Source organism: Danio aesculapii, chromosome 6, assembly GCF_903798145.1.
Source record: "Danio aesculapii chromosome 6, fDanAes4.1, whole genome shotgun sequence".
Taxonomy (NCBI): Eukaryota; Metazoa; Chordata; class Actinopteri; order Cypriniformes; family Danionidae; genus Danio; species Danio aesculapii.
This window is the reverse complement of record NC_079440.1, coordinates 28820438-28842264: the sequence shown is the minus strand read 5'-3', so window position 1 is coordinate 28842264 and position 21827 is coordinate 28820438. Positions and strand designations below refer to the sequence as shown.

The 21827-nt window shown below is 35.7% G+C and overlaps 3 protein-coding genes across 4 annotated transcripts in view; 1 reads left to right on the top strand and 2 right to left on the bottom strand.

Annotated features, from left to right (window-relative positions):
• The window catches only part of nme7 (NME/NM23 family member 7), a 57559-nt gene extending 54365 nt beyond the window's left edge, over positions 1-3194 (bottom strand). Inside the window, exon 1 of the mRNA XM_056459888.1 lies at positions 2902-3194. Within this exon, the coding sequence (XP_056315863.1) occupies positions 2902-2904 (3 nt within the window). The 5' untranslated portion in view covers positions 2905-3194. The remainder of the gene's footprint in view (positions 1-2901) is intronic.
• An 8-nt stretch (positions 3195-3202) lies between these two features.
• On the top strand, positions 3203-12547 carry zgc:172121 (uncharacterized protein LOC337599 homolog). 2 transcript variants are annotated; one of them, XR_008837978.1, is made up of 9 exons: positions 3203-3511; positions 3588-3655; positions 4707-4879; positions 4950-5065; positions 5140-5301; positions 7465-7670; positions 8777-8850; positions 8951-9074; positions 12376-12547. XR_008837978.1 is itself a non-coding variant. In XM_056459889.1 (8 exons), the coding sequence occupies exons 1-8, from the start codon at positions 3401-3403 to the stop codon at positions 9013-9015; spliced, it is 975 nt and encodes a 324-aa protein (XP_056315864.1). In that variant the 5' UTR covers positions 3203-3400; the 3' UTR covers positions 9016-10313. The 2 variants fall into 2 exon arrangements, 1 of the variants encoding a protein (XP_056315864.1); XM_056459889.1 differs by lacking the exon at positions 12376-12547 and having other exon boundaries at positions 8951-10313.
• Positions 10572-21632, bottom strand: LOC130230732 (basic immunoglobulin-like variable motif-containing protein). The gene is made up of 10 exons (XM_056459887.1): positions 21555-21632; positions 19711-20273; positions 17106-17235; positions 16935-17030; positions 16632-16736; positions 15849-15943; positions 15501-15633; positions 14263-14346; positions 14086-14182; positions 10572-12645 (listed from the first exon to the last, which is right to left on the bottom strand). Exons 2-10 carry the CDS (start codon positions 20183-20185, stop codon positions 12352-12354), a joined length of 1509 nt encoding a protein of 502 aa, XP_056315862.1. The 5' UTR covers positions 20186-20273; positions 21555-21632; the 3' UTR covers positions 10572-12351.
• Between the last annotated feature and the right edge of the window lie 195 nt (positions 21633-21827).

The following is a 21827-nucleotide window of genomic DNA, read 5'->3' as shown; positions in this document are numbered from 1 at the left end:
TAGTGCATCTGCAGGATAGCACGAATGCTTTCTAATTCATCATTCTTCACAAATTCAATGAGAATGCCTTTAACGTAATAGAGAGCTCAACAGAACAGGGCCTCTTCCCCAAACAAGGGCTATTTTTACCCCTCAGTCAGCTGTGACAGAGATAATACTGACAAGTAACAGCCTTCTTTGTACAAATACGCTGCCCCACAGGTCAGAAAAGCCATAAATTACATCAAGAGACTTATAGGGAGTCATATTATAACTTCTAGAGTTTTAGGCTAAAGTTAAAAGTTTCACGCACCGTTTTATATGCTGTCTAAATTGATATTTATTTGTTAGCACAGATTATTAGCATCTCATCTGATGTCCTGACATGACAAAAAAAATGCTTTTGCAACACTAAACATAAGAAATCTTATGTTATTTATTTACTTATTTGTTTTTTACTCAAAAAAGACCAAATTAATTACTTACAACAAACAACAATGGGGCAACAATGTCCTGTCACAGATACACAGTAGGTAGTGCTGTCGCCTCACAGCAAGAAGGTCGCTGGTTCAAACCACGGTTGGGTCATTTGGCATTTATGTGTTGAGTTTACATGATCTCCTGTGTTCGCATGGGTTTCCTCTGGGTGCTCCGGTTTCCCCCACAAGCTCAAAGACATGTGGTACAGGTGAATTGGGTAAGATAAATTGCCCATAGTGTATGTGTGTAAATGAGTGTGTATGGGTGCAGCTGGAAGGGCATCTGATGTGTAAAACATATGCTGGACAAGATTAATAAAGAGACTAAGCCGAAAAGAAAATAAATGAATTAATATAATATAATATAATATAATATAATATAATATAATATAATATAATATAATATAATATAAAAAAACAGAAACTATACTTTAAAATATTATTTTAACTGCAGTAAAGACAATCATAAAGGTCATTGAAATTGTATATAGATATTTGTATGTAAAATAATAAGTAAACTTTGGTAAAAACATTAGCCTACATTTCCATGGTCACGTTTAATTTTTCTAGTCTGAAAGATTATTTTGTAAGGTTCAGAACATGGACTGCAAATAAATGTCCACATTTTGCCTGTGTCAAAGTTACTTTTGTACATATGCATGTCTATTCAGAATGATGTAAGGCCTTTTCTCTAAATATTACCTTTACAAAACTGCATCCTAACTGTTTTGTATCATTAAACCAAATGATTTGAGGAAATTAACACACTTTGAGGGGGGTCTAAATTAGAAGTTCTCAAACTTTTCAGCCTGCAACCTCTAAAATAATAACTCCAGTGACTCGCGACCACCACTGTGCTCAGAGGTGGTTATAAGCATACAAATATTGCACACATTGGTGCACACACACCAATAGAAACTATATAAACATATTTGCAACACAAAAAGTGCAACAGTTTTACAACCATATATTTTTTATAATCATTCATTTGTTTAATTTAATATTAACCTCACTTAATGAGAATGGTGAGCTAATGTTTATAGCACAAGCCTGGTCTTGGTTTAATTTTGGAGACTTGGAGCCATTCGGAGATCGTCCTCCTTGTTCAGTCGCAGCCTTTATTTTTTATGTACGTAAGTGCCATAAAGGTGTCAAAGTTTAACATTGTACTATAAAGTCAATCTGCTGTAACTAACGCTTTTGCTGTGACGTTAATCTAGCATAATCACCCCAGGGGTCGCAATCCAATGGAATAAAAAAAAAAGTAAATGGTTTGTTTATGTTACTATTAAATATTAAGTATACATTAAATATATTATAAGTTTTAAAAAAATTATGTTCTGCAGGTTATGGATAAAATATGGTAATTCTAATAGTTTAATAAAATATATGAGATTTTTGAAATCACCAAGTGACCCCTCCACTTTGAGAACCACTGGTCTAAATGAACATTCCAAAACAGCAAAATCACTGACTTCTGCTTTATGAACCTGGGCAGAATTAACTGGAAATAGCTAGGCTTAACCGCCACGTCTAACACAGTGAAAAGTAGGGCTTTCCTCTCAAGAGCCCTTCTTGGACTTTCTCAGACACCTGCTGTGGCCCTATGCTATCACTGCAAACATTTCATGCTGTCTGCGTGGAGATGGATCAACGTACACTATTAAAGAGACCGAATGTGAATTGGAAAATAAACAGTGTAGGTGCACAACAGAGAAAGAAGACGATGGCGAAGATATCCCGTTACCCACAGAATAACAGGGTTTAGTCTGTTGTGGAAATGACACTAAAAAAGCATGTTTTCTTTTCCACACACTGACATTAAGGCTTCTAACTGAATATGGCATCTTCTATCTTCATTGTGATGTTGTAGAGCCCGATGCCACACAACTACTTTTCAGATACAAAAAACATTAAGCAGCTCACAAGTGGTAACCAAACCATATTCAGTCAGGAGCCAGAGATCAAAACTTTTAGAGCAACTTCTCAAAAAACTACTTCTTCTGGAGGAAAACAGTGACATCAAGTGGTGAACCAAATAACAGCGTATGATATGTCAAAACAATACAAATAATCCAAGTGTATAAACACCGTTTTGTTTAGTAGATTATAAGTATTTTTTCGTTTTTAACAAAACTTTAAACAGCCAAACTAGTTTCCAGTTTACTTTTTGTAACCTCGCTTGACTAAGTTAGATTACACTTCACATGTGATGTTCAGCACGTTACGTGTTATATTTAGTGCACACAAAACACATTTTATATAGTGGTTTTGTGACTTTTGTTAATCTCAAAAGTGATACTGAACAATAAAAAATAATAACGTTAATGGCTAAAAAGCAAATGACTTCCGCTTAAAAGTAAAACAATCATTTATGATCCTGAGAGTTTAGTTCTTCATCAAACGTATCTATAAACTCGATAAAAAATGTTTTTCCACTTACCATGTGTGAATTTTGTAATTAAATGGATGATGATTATTGTTGTTTGTTGTTTAAGAGAAGGTGGCTCGTCTTCCTTTATCCTCGCTGTTATGTGCCACCATCACCATAGCAACAACATCAAACGTGCTACCGATAAATAAAGCAATAAAACCGAGCCTCAGTAAACGCGTAGCCTTTTAACATTAAGACAACTTCTATCTGTGAAGTCTGCTCACTATACATACGATTGGAGGTTGAATATTTTGATTAGTTCGATTCTCACTGTAACCCGGAAGCGGTCTTTTCTGACCTTTACCGCCAATTGACGCGCGCGCACATGGGTTTGTTATGGTGCGGTTTTTAACAGTAGTTTGACTTCAGTGTTCACTGCTGAGCTGTGTGGAAAATATTTAAATGTTAGATGGTTTAATATCCTTCTAACGTTAGGTTTAGGTTAAAATGTCACAAACCTTATATAATATAAGACAAAGGTCTTTAACTCTCTCTATAAAATGGCTTAATGTTTATGGCTGAATGCCCACTCATTTCAGCAGTTGAAATGGATTCCAGTCCGTTCATTTTAGATGGCGGTCTAGCAACAGAACTCGAAGCAAGTGGATTTCAGTTACAGGTAACTTAACGTTAGGTATTGTGACACGCAGACCTATTGTCACTAGTCACACATTTAATCGTACTGTGTACCGCAGGGAGATCCACTGTGGAGTGCACGAGTTCTGCATACAGATCCACAGGCTATTAAGGATGTTCATTACAGGTAATTACAAGCTTCTTTATATTGTTAAGCAATGACCGTTGTTTATACCTGATATCTGATGTAAATCCATTAAAAATAAACATAATATGTGTAACTCTTATAATAGCGTTTTTACGAATATATACCTTTTATTTCAGAACTGTCCTTGTGGCAGATAATCATCGAGGGGCTGATGAAAATACAGATGTGCACTTGTGCAGTGCACTTATTTTTAGGACTAAATTTAGAAAACTACACATTTAATGGAACTGAATAAAAGTAACAATATTTTAAGTATTAAATGCAACTAACTTTAAAAGTATTTATGTTTCAAATTAATGGTGTTCTTTTTAACTTTGTTCACTATTTTTGAGAGAAAAAAATCCATGTGAAAAAAGATCATTTAGCATCAAATCAGTATATCAGAATCAGATTTGTCATTATAGGAATAAATAAAATTTTTAATTGTAAAAGAATAAATATGTTCCAGATTCTAATAATTCATTTATTCATTTTGTTTTCGGCTTAGTCTCTTTATTAATCCGGGGTTACCACAGCGGAATGAACCACCAACATATCCAGCACGTTTTTACGCAGCGGATGCCCTTCTAGCCGCAACCCATCTCTGGGAAACATCCACACACACTCATACACTACAGACAATTTAGCCTACCCAATTCACCTGTACCACATGTCTTTGGATTGTGGGGGAAACCGGAGCACCCGGAGGAAACCCACACGAACGCAGGGAGAAAATGCAAACTCCACACAGAAAGGCCAACTGACCCAGCCGAGGCTCGAACCAGCGACCTTCTTGCTGTGAGATGAAAGCACTACCTACTGTGCCACTGTGTCGCCCTAGATTCTAATAATATTTCACAATATTACAGTTTGTACTACGTAGTTTGTACTCAGCCTAAGTGTGCTTAAAATGCATTATTCAACATCTTACAAATTCCAGTCTTTGATAGTTAAACATTAGCTTTCATAAACCTTCATAAAGCTTTCTTTGCCACGATTCTGTGACAAACAGTATAATATTTGATATATAATTTGACTTTTTTTAAAATAGATATCTTCAAAGTGGTTCTGATGTCATAACAACAGCTACATATCAGGCCAGCATTGAGGGATTCATGAAACATCTCGGTGTTCGACCTGAGGAGGCTCAGCACATGATGATGTCAGCAGTTCAGCTGGCAAAAGAGACGGTCTCTGAGTTCATGTCTCAGTCGCCCGTATCAGGTGTGTGCTTATCATTTGTGGAAAAATGTAGAAACCCCACCAGTTATATTTATCCAAACAATATGTTTAGATACTATCACAGACAGAAGAGAGCCTTTGGTTGCGGGCTCAGTTGGTCCATATGGGTCGTTTCTACATGATGGATCTGAGTACACAGGAGCCTATGAGGACAAGATGACAGTGGAGGTAATGTGAGATGAAGCTCTTTGTCCAAGCTCTGCCAGCTCATAAGAATTTCAAGTGAATGTTTTCTCTCTTAGGAGTTGAAAGACTGGCACCGTCCACAGATCCAGTGCTTAGTAAAAGCTGGAGCTGATCTTGTTGCCATGGAGACCATTCCTGGCCTCAAAGAAGCCGAGGCTTTGGTGGAAGTACTCAAAGAATTTCCAGAAACTAAAGCCTGGCTTTCTTTTTCCTGTAAGGTAACTCGTATTAATGCAAATGCTTTCACTCAATAGTGATCAGCACATTAAAGGATAGTCAGATGTTGTTGTTAATAATAATAATAAAAAAAAAATGCATTTTATTTAAAGGCACCTTTCTTGACACTCAAGGTCATGGTACAAGACAGCAAGAACAGTCAGTAAAAAAACACAAAGGTCAATAGAATACAATACAATTTTTATAAAGTGCAGTTGAGTTAAAGAGAGTAGGCTGTTCTAAACAGATGTGTTTTGAGTTTTAAATTATAAAAGAGTTTAGATAACGGAGATCAGGAGGAAGTGAATTCCAAAGCTGAGGAGCAGAGTGGGTGAAGGCTCTGCTCCCCATGGTGGCAAGGCGGACAGGGGGAATAGAACACCTGTGTGTTCGAGAAGGTGTGGCGATATGAAAAAGACTAAAAAGGTATGGAGGAGCAAGATTGTGGATGGCTTTAAAAGTGAGAAGAAGTATTTTAAAAATTAATTCTGAAAAAGATGGGAAGCCAGTGAAGCTGTTGTAGAATGGGTGTGATGTGACAGATAGAAGGGGTGTTTGTGATGATACGGGCTGCAGCGTTTTGTACCAGTTGTAATTTATGATGGGTTTTATTAGGGAGGCCAAACAGAAGGGAATTACAGTAATCTAAATGGGATGTGACTAAACTATGAACAAGAATGGCAGTTGAATGAGGTTTAAGAGAAGGACATAAATGATTTATATTTCGAAGGTGGAAATAAACAAACCGGGTGACATTTTTAACATGTGCAGTGAATGAAAGGGTGCTATCGAAGATGACCCCCAAACTCTTAATCTGAAGGGAATGGGTAATGACAGAATCATATGTGTGAATAGAAAAGTTTCGTGATTTGTTTAAAGTGGATTGTTATGAGGATCCAGAAGTTAACGAGAATTATTTGTGTATATATATATATATATATATATATATTTGTATAGCACTTTTACAATGTAGATTGTGTCAAAGCAGCTTCACACCAGAGTTTGTGTGAAATTCTGTTGTGCGGCGCTGCGAAAAGGGGCGGGATTAAACAAGATGATTAGACATTCAAAAAGCGAGCGATTGCTCCATGTTTTAAATTTCTGTCCAGAGAGGTCACGTTTTGATCCTCGATTGGTCTCACGCAGTCAAGTTATACGATTTCACTGGTCAGAGTTCACCAAGCTTGAACTTTGCACCGCAGCAGACTGCGAAACTTAACGCATGAACTTGCGTTTTCGGTCTGACGCATTCGTGTGTGTATGAATGGAAGTCTATGAGAGGAAAAGCCCAGTGTGACCGCAGCTTAAACTGGAACAGTGTAGTTCAGTTTGTAGTGTTTAAGTCCAGTGTGGTTTAAAAATCACTACTGAGAGTCCAAACACTGAAGAGCAAATCCAACGATGAGTAGCTCTACAGATCCCAAACCATGCAAGCTAGAGGCGACAGCGGAGAGGGGAAAAAAAAAACTTCACTAACTGGCGAAAGTCAAGAAAAATAAAACCTTGAGAGAAACCAGACTCATATTTATCAAATTACCCATTAATAGTATTTTATTAATGTCTACCCAACCCACAGTAATGTAAAAACAGTAATTATCCCTAGTATTATTCATATTATTAAATGAAGTATTAAATTGTATTTTATTAACCCCTATCTCAGTCCTAAATTCAACACTCACAGTAACATAAAAACAGTAATTATTGTTGTACGGTAATTGTATTGTGGTAACAATATAAATAATTGTCGTTAACTTCCAGCCACAGATGTCTCACTTCTAGACTTTACCAAGATAGTTCACCTAGAATTTTTTTTTTTTAACCCCAACAAAATGTGTTGAACCAATCAAATGTGGTTCCAAACACGTTTGAGTTTCACTTTTATGTTGAACAAAAAAGAAGATATTTTGAAGAATGTTGGTAACAGGTAGTCATAGACATCCATAATAGCAAAATAAATACTATGGAAGTCAACGGCTAGTCCATTCCAACATTTTTCACAATATCTTCTTTCCTGTTCAACAGAAAAAACAAACTTTAGGTTTGGACCAAGTGAAGGGGTCATAAATGATGACAGACAGTATCCCTAAATATGTTAAGATATCCCATGATAAATTGCATCCATAAACATATTGAGTGTGCTAGACACGGCTATTAATCTGTTTCAGGACTGTGATAGTATTTCAAGCGGGAGGAGATTTTCTGAAGCAGTTGAGATGGCATGTAGGTCCACACAGCTGGTTGCTGTTGGGGTGAACTGTTGTCCTGCTCCTTTGGTGAAACCACTTCTAGAGTCAGCCAAGTCCCACAAAAGAGCAGATTTGAGCTGGGTGGTCTATCCTAACAGTGGAGAAGGATGGGATGCCAAGACTGGGTAGGTTATTAATATTTCATTGTAATATTTATTTATTAATAATAATATTTTATTAGGGCTGGTGGAGCTTTAGTGATTCATCCTTCAACTTTGACATTTAACTGAACTGAATGTAATTAAACTTCAACAGTGAGATTTGTATTAAATTGAATAAATGTGTCTTAATTGAACTAGAACTACACACCAGTATTCTACCACTACTCTCCTGAATGTCTGATATGCTGGAATTTTTCCAAAATAATGGCTTATTTCTTCATTTATTTTAAGCTGCTTTGACACATTCTACACTGTAAAAGTGCTATAGAATGAAAAATTACCTTACGTTAATCAATAAATCCTGTCTTAGAATTAGCAGTGATTTTTAACAATTATTTCTCAATTCTTTAATTAACTTTGCAGTGTTACAAAAATTCTAAAGAATTGTAAGCATAATTATAAAAAAAATCATTTATAATGTAGGGATGATCCGATCGATCGGCCATAGATGGGTATTGGCCGATAATCACATTTCATGACTCGATTGGTACTCGCTAATTTGGCCGATCTAATGAACTGATCCCAAGTGTTTGTTTATGAGTTTAGGCAGAGTAAGAGCTGCACCATTTACATTAAAAGATGCTTTTTTGAATGGTTTACTCATGGCTGCGAGCATCAAGTATGCACTTCAAACTTTTTCATGTTGAATTCTTCTTCCATCATTTGCAGTGATTCCGAATAGCATAGTTAGTCATTTTTCTTACAATTTTTTTATGTTTTATCTATTTTTTTCTGTAAAGCTGCTTCTGATCATGACATGACTACACTAAATAGTTATAAAAGATATGTTTATGGGATTATATGCAACATCCTTCATTTTCATATTTTATAGGTAACTATAAATACAACTTTAACTAATACAACTTTATTGTAAAGTGTAATAACCCAGTTTATTAAGCAAAAAAGACATTTATCAAAAATAAATAAATATAATAATATAAAAATGAAAACTTTGGGGGGTCATGTAAAATTATATTTCCAATAAAACAGCCCTAGGTTGTGGTAATGAATTGACTTGGATTGTAACACAAATCAATTGTCTCAGTAGTGTCACTGTTAAACTATTTCAGATGGAAAACCGAGATGCGGACGTCATTTGCCAATTTAAGCCTTGAATGGAAAGCACAAGGGGCTTTATGGATCGGTTGGTATTGTTTTGTACCAGTCAATAAGCTTAACTATGAACTTATCGTATGACTTGTTCTTTCATGTTGACTCACCGGAGAGCTGATCTCTGTCAACAGGAGGCTGCTGTCGTGTCCGTCCTGCTGATATAACGGAGCTCAAACAACTCCATGTACAGCCATGACTGAAGAAACAACCTGATACCTAACACACCCAGCTGCCTCAGAAATAATGCACAGATGTGTAAGAACATGTATAAATATTTTATTTATAAATACAAATAATACCAACACATTAGATTGACACGAGATTTGTGGTGATTAGACATTGAACATCATATATCAGATGTTACTGTGTTAAAGGAAGAACACAAATCACAATGCACTCAACATGAAAGCAGTCATGCAGTCTTAGCTCACAGCATTTCACAAAGAACATGATTGTAGTTCTTCAAGTTGCTATTTACAATAAGATGACACCATCTTATAAGACAATGTCACTTCTCTATAACCTTTGTCTGATCGGTTGAAATATTCAATGATCACTACAGTCTGAGAACTTTGACTTAGTTTGTATTTTTAGACTTACACTAATAAAGCCATTTGTGTTCATAAAATAGTAAAGCAGTCTTCAATGAAGCGGTCAGACCATTCTGCAAGCACTTTAGGCTGATTATTCATTTTTCAGTCCACACTGACCTACAATTATCTACCATCAGTAGCATATAAATCCACTAAATAGCATATAACTGAAATGGAATGATGTGATTGAAAATCAAATATTCACTTTATGACTTTTGTACACTTTAAGTATGATCAGTGGTCACACATTTTGATAAAATCTTGTGGACAAAAACTGTCCAATGTATGAAGCAAAGCAGCTTTATTATGTTTAACATTGCAATGTCCCCAACTTCAAACCTTTGCAAAATCTGCAGAGGGACTTGATCATTCGTCCTTGCATGAAATTCATGATTGCATGGATTCAGATTGAAGCAACTGAGTTTCAACAAAAAATAAATGTAACCATACCTTCATCGCAGTTATCTGCACGATTTACTTGTTACATTTAAACATGGTGTTTTAAACAAAGCAGCTTTTTCAGCTACAAGCAACTTAAAGGGTTAGTTCACCCCACAATGAAAATTGTCATCATTTACTCACCCCTGTTCCAAAGAGATGTATCCAGCTGCAGAACCACACACGTTTCAGGCACACACAATATAGCACACACGATTTAGGCAAACCATATATGTTACCCAACTCCTTAGCATTATCGCCACCTATTGAATTTCACAAATAACGGTTTCCCATTTCAGTCATTATTATTATATAGTAACGATCATTTTACAATCTCTGCAGTTTCTGAACCCAAATTATGTAAATAAAAGCAATTGGTTAAACACTTATGACTTTATTCACATGTCCACATACACAAAGAAAACATAGTAGACCGTCTAATTGTAGGATTAAGCGTAATAAACTAATTTTGGATTTTAAAAATCACACTTGGTAAAATCACTTTGTTGTAAAATATAAAAAGCAAACAATAATGTGTCACATTAAAATGAATTACTATAGTTAATCATTTAAACAATATATAATATAGTTATAAACTGATTATTACTATCTTTTACTAAACTGTCACAGCTGTTAGTTATATATTTACTTTTTAAAATTAATTATTAATAGTTAATTTGTTTCTATTGCAAAATTTTGGTTTAAAAATAATATATTGCTTACTATAAATTACTACATTATTTAATGTGGGAAATCATTAATTAAAAAGTTATTCGAAAATTAAGCAAATACACACTATTAAATCGCTTGAGTAAAATATTAATAGTGTTATACATTTATTACATGTAAAATTTATTATTGCCTATATTAAATTGCTATTGTTTCCTTCATGATAAAAGAATCCATTATATAAATTAAACCTGTCCAATTTAGATCTTTCAGCAAGCCCAGCAAACGAGTATCTGCTATATTGACTCTGTCAGATAATAATGACTGATCATCCGTGATGACTGATAGAAAACTGTTCAGTCTATTATATTGAATGGCGATCAGAAACAATGCTCCCCATTCGCCCGTCTCGATCGCAATATTTGTGACAAAGTAAACACTATTGTTTATTGTGTACAATATTAATAACCATATATATCAAAATATATCGACGACGATGTCCAAGATGTTAATAACATTAACATCCGTCGTAACCATATATGGTTTGCCTAGATTGTGTGTGCCTAAAACGTGTGGTTTTGCGGGCCTGCAGCTGGATATAATTGGTTCCAATCCCCTGTAGATAGTACTATCATTTTTTTGTACTCATGTTTATGGTCACTATCGTATATTAAGAGTGGTGTAAAGCAACCAAATATAAACACTCAAATTGAGTAGTTTTTCTCAGTAATTGTACCTAACAATAAGTAACAATAGTAACATTATTGCTGTATTGTTACTTTTGCCACACTATTTTCATTTAACCTACAGTCGCTACTTTATTTTTTGTTGTCTACAACGATTGGCTACATAGAATAATTCTGTGATTACCTTCCAATCAAATCATTATGAAAAAATGCATCAGACAGACTGACCTCATTACACAGACACTTAACATGTTTGTACACTTCCACACGGTTTCAGTTTGCTGCATTTTTAAAGTGTCCAAGAAGACGCAAAATTGTTACACACGATGACTGAAAGACTATTTCACTAATCCGAAAATGAAAGATGCCAACAGTATAATGATTGAAATTACCAAATGGACTTATTCAATAACTCAATGCACGAGGACATGCACAAATTGCATGTATTCCCTCAATGATGAACGAGCTTGGTTTGCGGCACAAACTGCTGGACACTCGTCGCTTGTTAGTCAGGGTAAGATTTTTAGATTACATGGATATTGCTTTCCCATGTAAATGCAATAACTTGCTTTCTGTTGGCTTAATATTGGTGCATATATTAATGTGTTGTCAGGTTATTTTCAAAGTGTAATACTAGTACTTACTAATGTAATTTAACTTGAACAGCTATTACACAGAATGACTGTTTAATAGATTTACCAGGGCTTGTTGGGTGATCAGACTTCAGAAATCTTTGCAGTTTTGATAAAATCTAAGTTTTTCAATCCAAAAATGAAGAAGTCATACTGTTTTGGAACAATAACAATGAGTAAATGACGACAATTTTCATTTAGGCGTGAACTAACCATTTAACCTCTTCTTGAAAAGCCATCTCATATTATTTTTTAATTTTTATTCATCGGAACATCACCAAAGCCAGTGTAACTTACTTCACTTTGTTGTCAGTATAACAGGGACGTCCTCCACAAGAGCTCATTCCCATATCCTTATTGGCGTCAAACCTCCATCTTTAAGTTTACCAGTTTGAGCACTAACCGTTACATCATAACCTCATACCGGATTCTAACCTTTAACTGTTGCAAATAACCTGGTAATAAGGTAAATAATCTAGAATAAAAGTGTCGAAACCCACCTGGCCCTTCATATTTAGTCAGTGATGTCTTCATCCAGGTCGCTGTCTGGAGAGCCTCTGTGCCTGTACTCGGCTGTGTTGGACAAACGCTTCCAGGCATTTTCAGGCTTGTTCCCCGTGCTGAGAGACCTACCTAGGCGTTTCACCGTTCGCTCCTCAGAACTGTCCTCTGTTGAAGCTTGGCCTCTGTGTTCTGGAGCCTGATGATGGAGATCATGCCTCAGGTTTTCCAGATTTAGCGCCCATGGTCCCAATTTTTGCCAGTTCACTCTCTGGAAGGCCATGATGCAATGCAGATTGCCTCCAACCTACAGAAATCAATTATTATCATATTACTTGGAGGCATAAAACTATATTCCACTGTACAACACTTTCTTAGAAGCATACACATGATGATACATACATGATAAGCCAAAACATTATGAGCAGTCACAAGTGATGCAAATATCCCTGATCGTCTTACAATGCCATATATTTCAAAGTTCAAAATCCAAATTTACAGTTTATTTTGCTTGAGCACATTGTTATTCAGGCCAAATTTCTGGTTTGGAGTGGCGACCCTTCTCTGTTGACATCAGTTTGATGGCTTCAGCCACAATATTCTTAACAACACCCCTCTTACCATTAGCTTGCTAAGAAGGAATGATGTGCAAAAACAAAGCCCTGCCCCCTAATCAACATTTAGTTTGAATTGGACGTACATCAACATACTGAAATAAAAGTCTCAGCAACTTATTGTTCAAAAAGATTTTAAAGTCTAAAGCTGCGGTGACACAAGAGTTTGTGTGTGCGAAATTCTGTCGTGCGGCGCTGCGAAAAGGGGCGGGATTAAACAAGATGATTAGAAATTAAAAAAGAGCGATTGCTCCATGTTTTAAATTTCTGTCCAGAGAGGTCACGTTTTGATCCTCAATTGGTCTCACGCAGTCAAGTGATACAATTTCGCAGGTCAGAGTTCACCAAGCTTGAACTTTGCACCGCAGAGAACTGTGAAACTTAACGCATGAACCTGTGTTTCCGGTCTGATCCATTCGTGTGCGTATGAATGGAAGTCTATGGGAGGAAAAGCCCAGTGTGACCGCAGCTTAAAGTCAACGGGGCATAAATAATAAAAATCTTGGTTTGCTTGTTTGTTAAAATATAATTTTTTAAAAAATATATGTATATATATATATATATATATATATATATATATATAAATAGTGAAATGTGATATGAATAAACCTCAGGCTGAAGGACATGTAAATTTATGTCTGTACAGTTGAAGTCCAGCTCAAACAAACATTTTTGGATTTGCATGAAGGATGCATGAAACAAAACACTTCAGCAATGAATAGCCCAAGTTTGCATTTCACATACTTTATTCATTTTAAGAACACTGAAGGACATTGAATCTGTTGTTGTGCAAGTGAGATATACATTCACATTTAAAGTAGAAATACGTTAAATATCATGTTTACTCTTCAAACAGATCAAACATCTGCACTTAATCCTGATTTATCTCAACACGGGGGACAGGAGAGCTGTTAGTTAATACATGAGGAAAAATTAACTCCAATATTTTCTTGGAAATGAAAAAGTAATGTGTTACTAGTTATTTGAAAAAGTAATCTAATTACATAATTCATGTTACAAGTAATGCACTACCCCCAACCCTGGTGGCAATAATCAAATCGTTATGAAAAGGTGACTGGGTTAGATTATTCTGTGGGTTGCTCCACCATTATTGACTAGTATAAATGACATACCTTTTTGGTTTTGCGATACTGTATGCCTCTCTCAATATGGCGAATGTCTAAGTATTCTGGGTTCTGAGTGTTCAGGTCCGTCACGATGTCTGCCCATCTGATGAAAAACAAAGTTAGAATGTGGGTGTATTTTTAATAATGTCACCAACGACTAGAAATCCATAAAGTGAACCATACTTTTTACAGTGGATTGCAGGATGTTTCCGGCTTGGTTCGCCAATGAGAATCCAGTGCTCCATCTCATTAAGAGGCAGTGGTCCCCTATGAAGAAATGAATTTAAAACACGAATGAACTTCATTATTAATTAAAGACAAAAGGTCTATAAAAAATGTGGTGGATGTTAATACTTTCATAACTTTACATTATGTTATTCCAGGACTCACTGCTTATACTTAATGATTTTGTACACTACTGTTTAAAGGGATAGTTCACCCAAAAATGAAAACCGACTCAAGTATTTCTAAACCTGTTTGAGTTTTTTTTGTGTGTGTGTTTAATGCAAAAGACTGGTAACAAACTGGTAACAATTGACTGCCATTGTAGGGAAAAAAAACCCAAATACTATGGAATTCAATGGTTACAATTTTTTAGCTTTCTTCAAAATTGCTTTTTATGTGGTTAACAGAACAAGTAAACTCAAAATGGGGTGTCACGGTGGCGCAGTGGGTAGCACCATCGCCTCACAGCAAAGAGGCCGCTGGTTTGAACCCCGGCTGGGTCAGTTGGCATTTCTGTGTGGAGTTTGCATGTATAGATGTTTCCCAGTACTGGGTTGTGGCTGGAAGGGCATCCACTGTGTAAAACATGCTGGATAAGTTGGTGGTTCATTCTGCTGTTGCGACCCCTGATTAATAAAGGAACTAAACCGGGAAAAGAAAATGAATGAATGAAACTCAAAATAGTTTGTTACAAGGGAAGGGTAAGAAATGATGACAGAATTTACAATTTTGGGTGAACATTCCTTGTGAAATGTGTGTGGTCAACGTGAATTTTAAAAATGTTTTGTGTAAAAATGCTTTCAAGTACAAAAAAATGTTTTAATCAAAATCTTTTGGATGAAAATTCAGTAAAAAGTAATAGTAATAGTGCTTAATACAACTTTTTATTCTATTTGGATATGTCTCAGAGTCATGTCTTATTTATTTCAGCAAATAAATGACTGTGTAAAATAGATAAATAATTGTATTTTCAGCATCATTAATTCAGGGTCCTTCATAAATCAGTCATACATGCTGATTTGTTTGGATAAGCTACATTTTCTATTAACAATGTTGACATTTTTTTCTGAATTATTTGTTTAATAGAAACAGATAAACAGCAAAGTTTACAAATTATGTTTTGTTACCAGTATTTTTTAGTATTATGTCAATTTATAAACAGAGCGAGCAGTGAAATTGTTTGCTATATGCTGTACCTGTATGCTTTGGCTGCTTTCAGTGGAGTAGCTTCATAGCCCACAGGACAGAAGTAGTGATTCTGACAGTGATAAATGTAGGCCATGGATTCGTCTTTAAGACCCTGTGTCAGCTTCATGAGCGCCCCCTCGGCTACAAAGAAAAATCCTGCTCTACAACATGCATGCAATGTATTTTTCTGACATTATATGATTTTATTAAAGATAAACTACATAAATTGAGGAAATATTACATTTAAACTGCTGTCTAAGCATCAAAATGTGCTTTGTAAAACAATATGTAGCATGAAGCAGTATTCTGTTGTCTCTGATTATCTTATAAAGAAAAAGTATTTGATATTCACATACCTGTCTCTCCTGCTGTCTTGTGCTTCCCGTGAGGCTTGTACAGAATATACGAGCAGCCCCGAACACGAAAATTATCATTGATTTGTCTGAACCATCTGCATTGATGACAAAAATAAAATCAAATTAGATCATGTACACTACAAAGTTTGGGATGAGTACAATCATTTTAAATGTGAAGGCCTTAACATTGTTTAAAAAACTTCCTGTTATTTATAAATTATTAAGCAGCACATCTCAATGTTTATTAGGCATTAAATCATCATATTCGAATGACTTCTCGAAGTTCGTGTAACACGGAAGATTAGAATAATCCTGCTCAAATCACAGGAATAAATATTCAAATAGAAAAAGATTTATTGAACTGTAAATACATTTAACAATATTACTTCTGTACTGATCTATTAAATGCAACCTTGATGAGATGTATATAAATATTCATTCATTCTCCTTCGGCTTAGTCCCTTACTTATCAGGGGTCACCACAGCAGAATGGACTGTTATATATATATGCGCGTTAATATATAATATATATATTTATATAACACATCATAGCTCAATGTACAAAGCACTAACAAGAGGTATAGTACATAGAAAGGACCTAGAATTAAAATTAAAACGAGAACATGTATAATATTTTCCTGCATTTCTCATCAAATAAATGCCCATAAAGTACATGTTTAGTAGTGTAGCATCTGAAATAGAAAATAGATGAATATTTTAACACAATGAGAAACCATAAAAGCTTATTTAAAAAAAAAAAAGCAAAAGATGCAGCAATCTCACCTCATTAAAGTGGCATTGCCAGTGAATGGTCCAAATTTGATATCTTCAAATGGAGGCTGAAATCCAAGTATATGCAGAGCTTCTTCTTGAGAAATAGGTGGGAGACTGAACAAAAAAATCCTTAAGGTTACTCTTTGCAATTTCTACTAGATTTTACTACCAAAAATCTAAGCACAGATTCAATGAATATGTTGTTTTTGCCAAAAAATATAATCGTTAGTGTAGTTTTGAACAGCTTGCAGCAAGCCTCATATAATATTATTTCACGTATTAGCCATAAATGTCAGCAAACAACACACAGACCTGCCTGCTCCAAGAGTACTGTAGAGAAAGTTCCAGCAAGAAACAAGTGAAGAGATCCCACATGATGTTTTATACTGTGGTCGGCTAATGCAGTACCTTGAACATTAGAGAAAATGCATGAAAAAAAGTGTAATTTTTAGATCGCATTTCTAATTCCAATATGTTTACTACCATCTACGGAGGTCCAGCACTTTTCTCTGTTTGATTTCATCCAGAGAGGCTTGTGGTGGGAGATCTTGCAGGTTTCTGCTTGGCCTGTCAGATGATTTCATTTTCTTAGTGTTGAATTTCTTCAAATTACCTGAGAAACAACACAAATGTAATCTTTTAATATCACTAATAATATATTATATATTCATGCTGGTTTAAATTTACACTCGCTTATCAAGTAGGAGATACATGCTTCACTGGAATACATAAGAGGCCCTTACAATACAGTGAAAAATGACTGGTGTTTGGATAAAAGTAAGCTCTATGTTTAGCTTCAGTTTACTAGTTGAGAGATTGATTATCATTCTGAATCTGTTCTGTGTTCTTTGTCTTGGTAAAGATTCAGATCAGATCAGCAGTCTTGTACTCTTGTAATCTCTACACAGCATTTGATCAATGAGTGATGGCAAAAGTCCAATACAATCTCTCCATAAACTCTGAACCTGAGATTAATTGCAAATGAAGCTTGTTCGTATGCGTTTAAATCCACGTGTCACAGTTACCCATGTCAGTGACATCATCTCTGGAGTTATATAAATACAGCAGATGGTCAGAATGAGCTCATTCTCCTGGCATATTTATGCTCAACCACTTACAATTAACCCTATATACATTGGAAATTAAAGAGCAATATTTAACTTCCTAAATTTTGGGTCATTGCTTAGTATTACTTGCAGTTAACAGAAGGAAAAACAGCAGTTTTTAAGCATCTTCGCTAAGCATCAACACTTTCATCAGCGCCAATAGCCTTGTAGTTAGTGCCTCGACATATGGCACCGAGGTGTTCACAGCGACCAGAGTTCGATTCCCAGCTCGAGATCCTTTGCCGATCCTTCCCCTATCTCTGCTCCCCATACTTTCCTGTCTCTAAATCTCCACTGTGCCATCATAATAAAGGTGAAAACCCCTAAAAAATAATTATTTAAAAAAGAACACTTTCAGATTCTTTCCAGTTATTGATGTTAATCTGGTACCCAGAAGTAAATTCATAATTGTCTGACAAAGCCTATTTAACTGGCAGCCAACCTTCCAGTTTTCACTGACTTTAGAACTGCTTACCATCTTAGACAGTCAATGAAACCCCCAGAAAGGTTGCCCAGATCAAGGCCAAATGGGATGAGCCTTTTAGCTATATTCACCTTATTCTTCACGTACGAGTGGGCGCAGCCATTTGAGACCATTTGGCACGAGATTTTCGGTTTCATTCACTTCCATTCTTTTTTAGATGATAAAAACAGCTCGTTATGCTGTTTGATGTTGCAAACTGAAATTTTCTTATGATATGATTCTGCTTTGAATAATCATACAAACACTTGCTTGTAGAGCAAGTAGTTTGACCGTTTTTTGCGGTTTATTATTCCTAGTCATTTCGCCTATTTCTAAAACAATTGCAAAAATGAGCGCACTTCATCATTGAAGAATAAGGTCAATAACAAAAGAATTTGAATATTTCTAGGATATTGCAACTTTACAAGGTCACTAAATCATAAAGGTCCACCAAAAATAAATTTTAAAAAATCAGGTAATTTACAAAAGATAAATGCAAAAAAGGATAGGATAATGGCCTTTTTATACAAATACAGGTAAGAGGTTCATGCAAATGTTTATCAGAAGCTTCTTTAGCAACATGTGATTCCTTTATGGCCCAAACAGCCAGCAATTGTTAAGCTCAATAGCAAAGCAGTTTCTTGAAACTGAAAAAACTTTAATAATAAAATGACAAGCCCAGAGTCCTGACCTAAACCTAACTGAATTTCTCTGGAAGGTCCTTGCTGACAAAATAAAGGAAATGAAACTTCTGCAAATTAGTAAACTGAGAAAGAGACTGAATAAATGCAGGTCAGGATCACAGCAGAGCAGTGATGTGCTGAAGTTATTCAAAGCAATAACCTCTACACCTCCTACTCGTTTACTGACATTTGTATTAATTTTAACTGAATAAAAAAAATGAAATGACACAAGGAGAAAACAATGAACAAGTGAAATGTATTTAGTACTTTGTATAAAAGGCTTTTTATTGCCTAAAATGTTGATGTTTCTGTGAGTCTCGTCTATGAACTCTAATCTTTAGTTCCTTTTTTTCTATTGGATTTACGTCAAGTGGTTGGCTGAGCCACTGTTGCAGCTTTATTTTCTTTTCTGAAAACATTTTCTTGCTGAAAATTCCACCCCGGTTTCAACTTCATTGTCTGGTAATGTAGGTGTTGGGAGCTGGGACTGAAGCAGGTAATATCAATTCATTGAAGAGGGGCATGCTTTCTGAAAACTTTCTGAAAAGAGATTTGTGCTGCTGTCTGGGCTTTCCAACCATTTTTACACTTCCATCACTTCATAGGTTCAATATTTTTCTTGTGTCACTTCATTTTATTACACAAAACTAATTTCTAAACTAATCAGTTTGGTTTTGTTTGTATGTTTGGATCTCTTTTGTTGTTACCAACACCTGGTGAAAAAATTCAAGTCAACAGTACCTATAGAAAATGGTGATTTGTTCAATACTTATTTTAGTATTTTAGCCGAAGTATATGTGGATGTGTAGGTGTGATTATTTTAGACAGAAACGTACTTGTTCTGGTTTTCCGGGTTAAAACCGCATCAAAATCTGAGGTGTCAATCTCCCAGGCCAGCACTGGCTTGTTGCTGGAGGACACAACCTCCATATCACAGTTCCCATCCAAAGATACACTTATTCCCCCTGAGTGACTCTGAGAACATGCTGCTGTGTTGCTCTTGGCTAATGATGTCCCGCTGTCAGGATTGGTCTGTGATGCATCTTCGGATGTGATGATTGGTCGAGCTCGGTTGAGCAGGGCATAGTCCGAGCACACGGTGTAGAACTTCTCCCGGGAGTGAGTTACAGGACACGTCCATGGAAGCTGGAGCTCTGCACTGGAGGCCCGTCGTACTCGCAGAGCATCACGCATCATGGGACTCAGGAAGCTGCGCTCACGTTCATCCTCTCGTCCCGGGACCCGTGATGGGGCCTCCTGATCAGTACTAGCGGATACCTTGGCGCCTTCACTTTCCACAGTGTTAGGCATTGAATGAAGAACTGGGATGATGGTTAAGAGAATAACCTACAGGGTCAGGTGTACCGCTGAGGTGATGGCTCAGTCCCAAAATAATCCACTGATTAAAATAAGGAATAAAACAGAACTATAAAATTACAGTGTAATGTTAAAATAGCAATAAGACAATGTAATAAAAGAACAAGTGACACAATTTAAAATAATAAACAAGTCGGCACCAGTGGTTAGTGCGTCGACACATGCACTCTGGTGCTCGCGGCGACCCGAGTTTGATTCCCGCCTCGTGGTCCTGTGCCAATCCCTTCCCCTCTCTCTGCTCCCCATATTTTCCTGTCAATATTCTACACTTTCCTATCCATTAAAGGTGAACCCCCCCCAAAAATTGTTATAAAATAATTATAAAAATACATAATTCACTACACACAGATTTGCAAATAAAATTTATTCTATTTTAAGTCGTTTCAGAGTAAAATGGTCTCACTTGGTCTGAAATGGTCTTTACTCATCTAAAAACTAAATATATCAATGCTAATGAACTTGCTTTATCTTTGACAAACTAGTAATTTTTGTTAACTGAAAGTTAAAAAAAAAAAAGCATTTTATAGGCGATATTATAAGTCAGTGCATCTCTGCAAATTAAGTACATAAATGTTTTTTTTTTTGTTTTTTTTTTGTCAGTCATTAAGGTTCCCTGTTTCTCTTGCCTGTTTTTTCTCTGTGGTTTTCTTTACAGAACATGTCACACTGATTCGTAAATACGATTAATATTTTAAAACGTCTCTGAACTCTACATCTGAACTGCAACATAAGTACTACAGTCACGGACATGTAAACAAATATAACAAGCAAAATAAAGAAAGGCGTTTTTTTGTCAACTAAGGTGTGGTATGACACTGTTGACTTCATCACCATGATTACTGATGATTATATGGTCTTAAAGCAGGTCAAATTGCTATCGAAGAAAAACTGGATGAAAATAATGGGCAAGCATCATCTGAGACTGACAGCAGCTTGCAGCTTCATCATTTCAATAGACTAAAGCTGATGGTAACACATGCTTAAATTTCACATACATCATCATCATCATCCTCCTCATCGTCGTCAACACAAACATTTAGGTCATTCTTAATCGATGACGGTCAGGCATTATTTTAGGACAAGATTACAGATTAACGCAGTAGACGTTTGAACTAGGATACAGAGCACACCATATAAATAATCCAGATAACGAATATCAACAGCTAAGCAGCATCAATGTAGCCATCAATAGTCTCTGTGAAATAATTATTTTGACATAAAACGCGTAAATGTACGAAGCTAATATATCTCCTTCCTAATTAGTCGTTTAAAATAATAATAAAAACTATGAACATGCACTTACCTTGCAAATTCAGCAGAAATATTTTATATATAATGCGCTGCGCGACCTCTCTGTTTGACTGCCTAGCTGTGTTTCAACGGACTATACCATTATCAAAGACAGGGGTGTAGCTCAGCATAGAAAATGTCAATGCATAATTTATTGACTTGAAGTTTATATGTCGCAGTATTTCAGCATATATAACGCATTTCAGCGTAAATATTACGATGTTTATATAAAATATTAAAGGTTATGGCAAATAGTTTTACAAACGTTGATAATCTTAAAAAGCGT

Coding starts and splice junctions, on each gene's coding strand:
- zgc:172121 (XM_056459889.1), top strand. CDS start 3,401: ATGTTTATGGCTGAATGCCCACTCATTTCAGCAGTTGAAATGGATTCC. Junction 3,512..3,587: donor CAAGTGGATTTCAGTTACAG/GTAACTTAACGT, acceptor TGTGTACCGCAG/GGAGATCCACTGTGGAGTGC. Junction 4,880..4,949: donor GTCTCAGTCGCCCGTATCAG/GTGTGTGCTTAT, acceptor CAATATGTTTAG/ATACTATCACAGACAGAAGA.
- LOC130230732 (XM_056459887.1), bottom strand. CDS start 20,185: ATGCCTAACACTGTGGAAAGTGAAGGCGCCAAGGTATCCGCTAGTACT. Junction 16,737..16,934: donor AGTACTCTTGGAGCAGGCAG/GTCTGTGTGTTG, acceptor TTTTTTGTTCAG/TCTCCCACCTATTTCTCAAG. Junction 14,347..15,500: donor AAAGCAGCCAAAGCATACAG/GTACAGCATATA, acceptor ATTTCTTCATAG/GGGACCACTGCCTCTTAATG.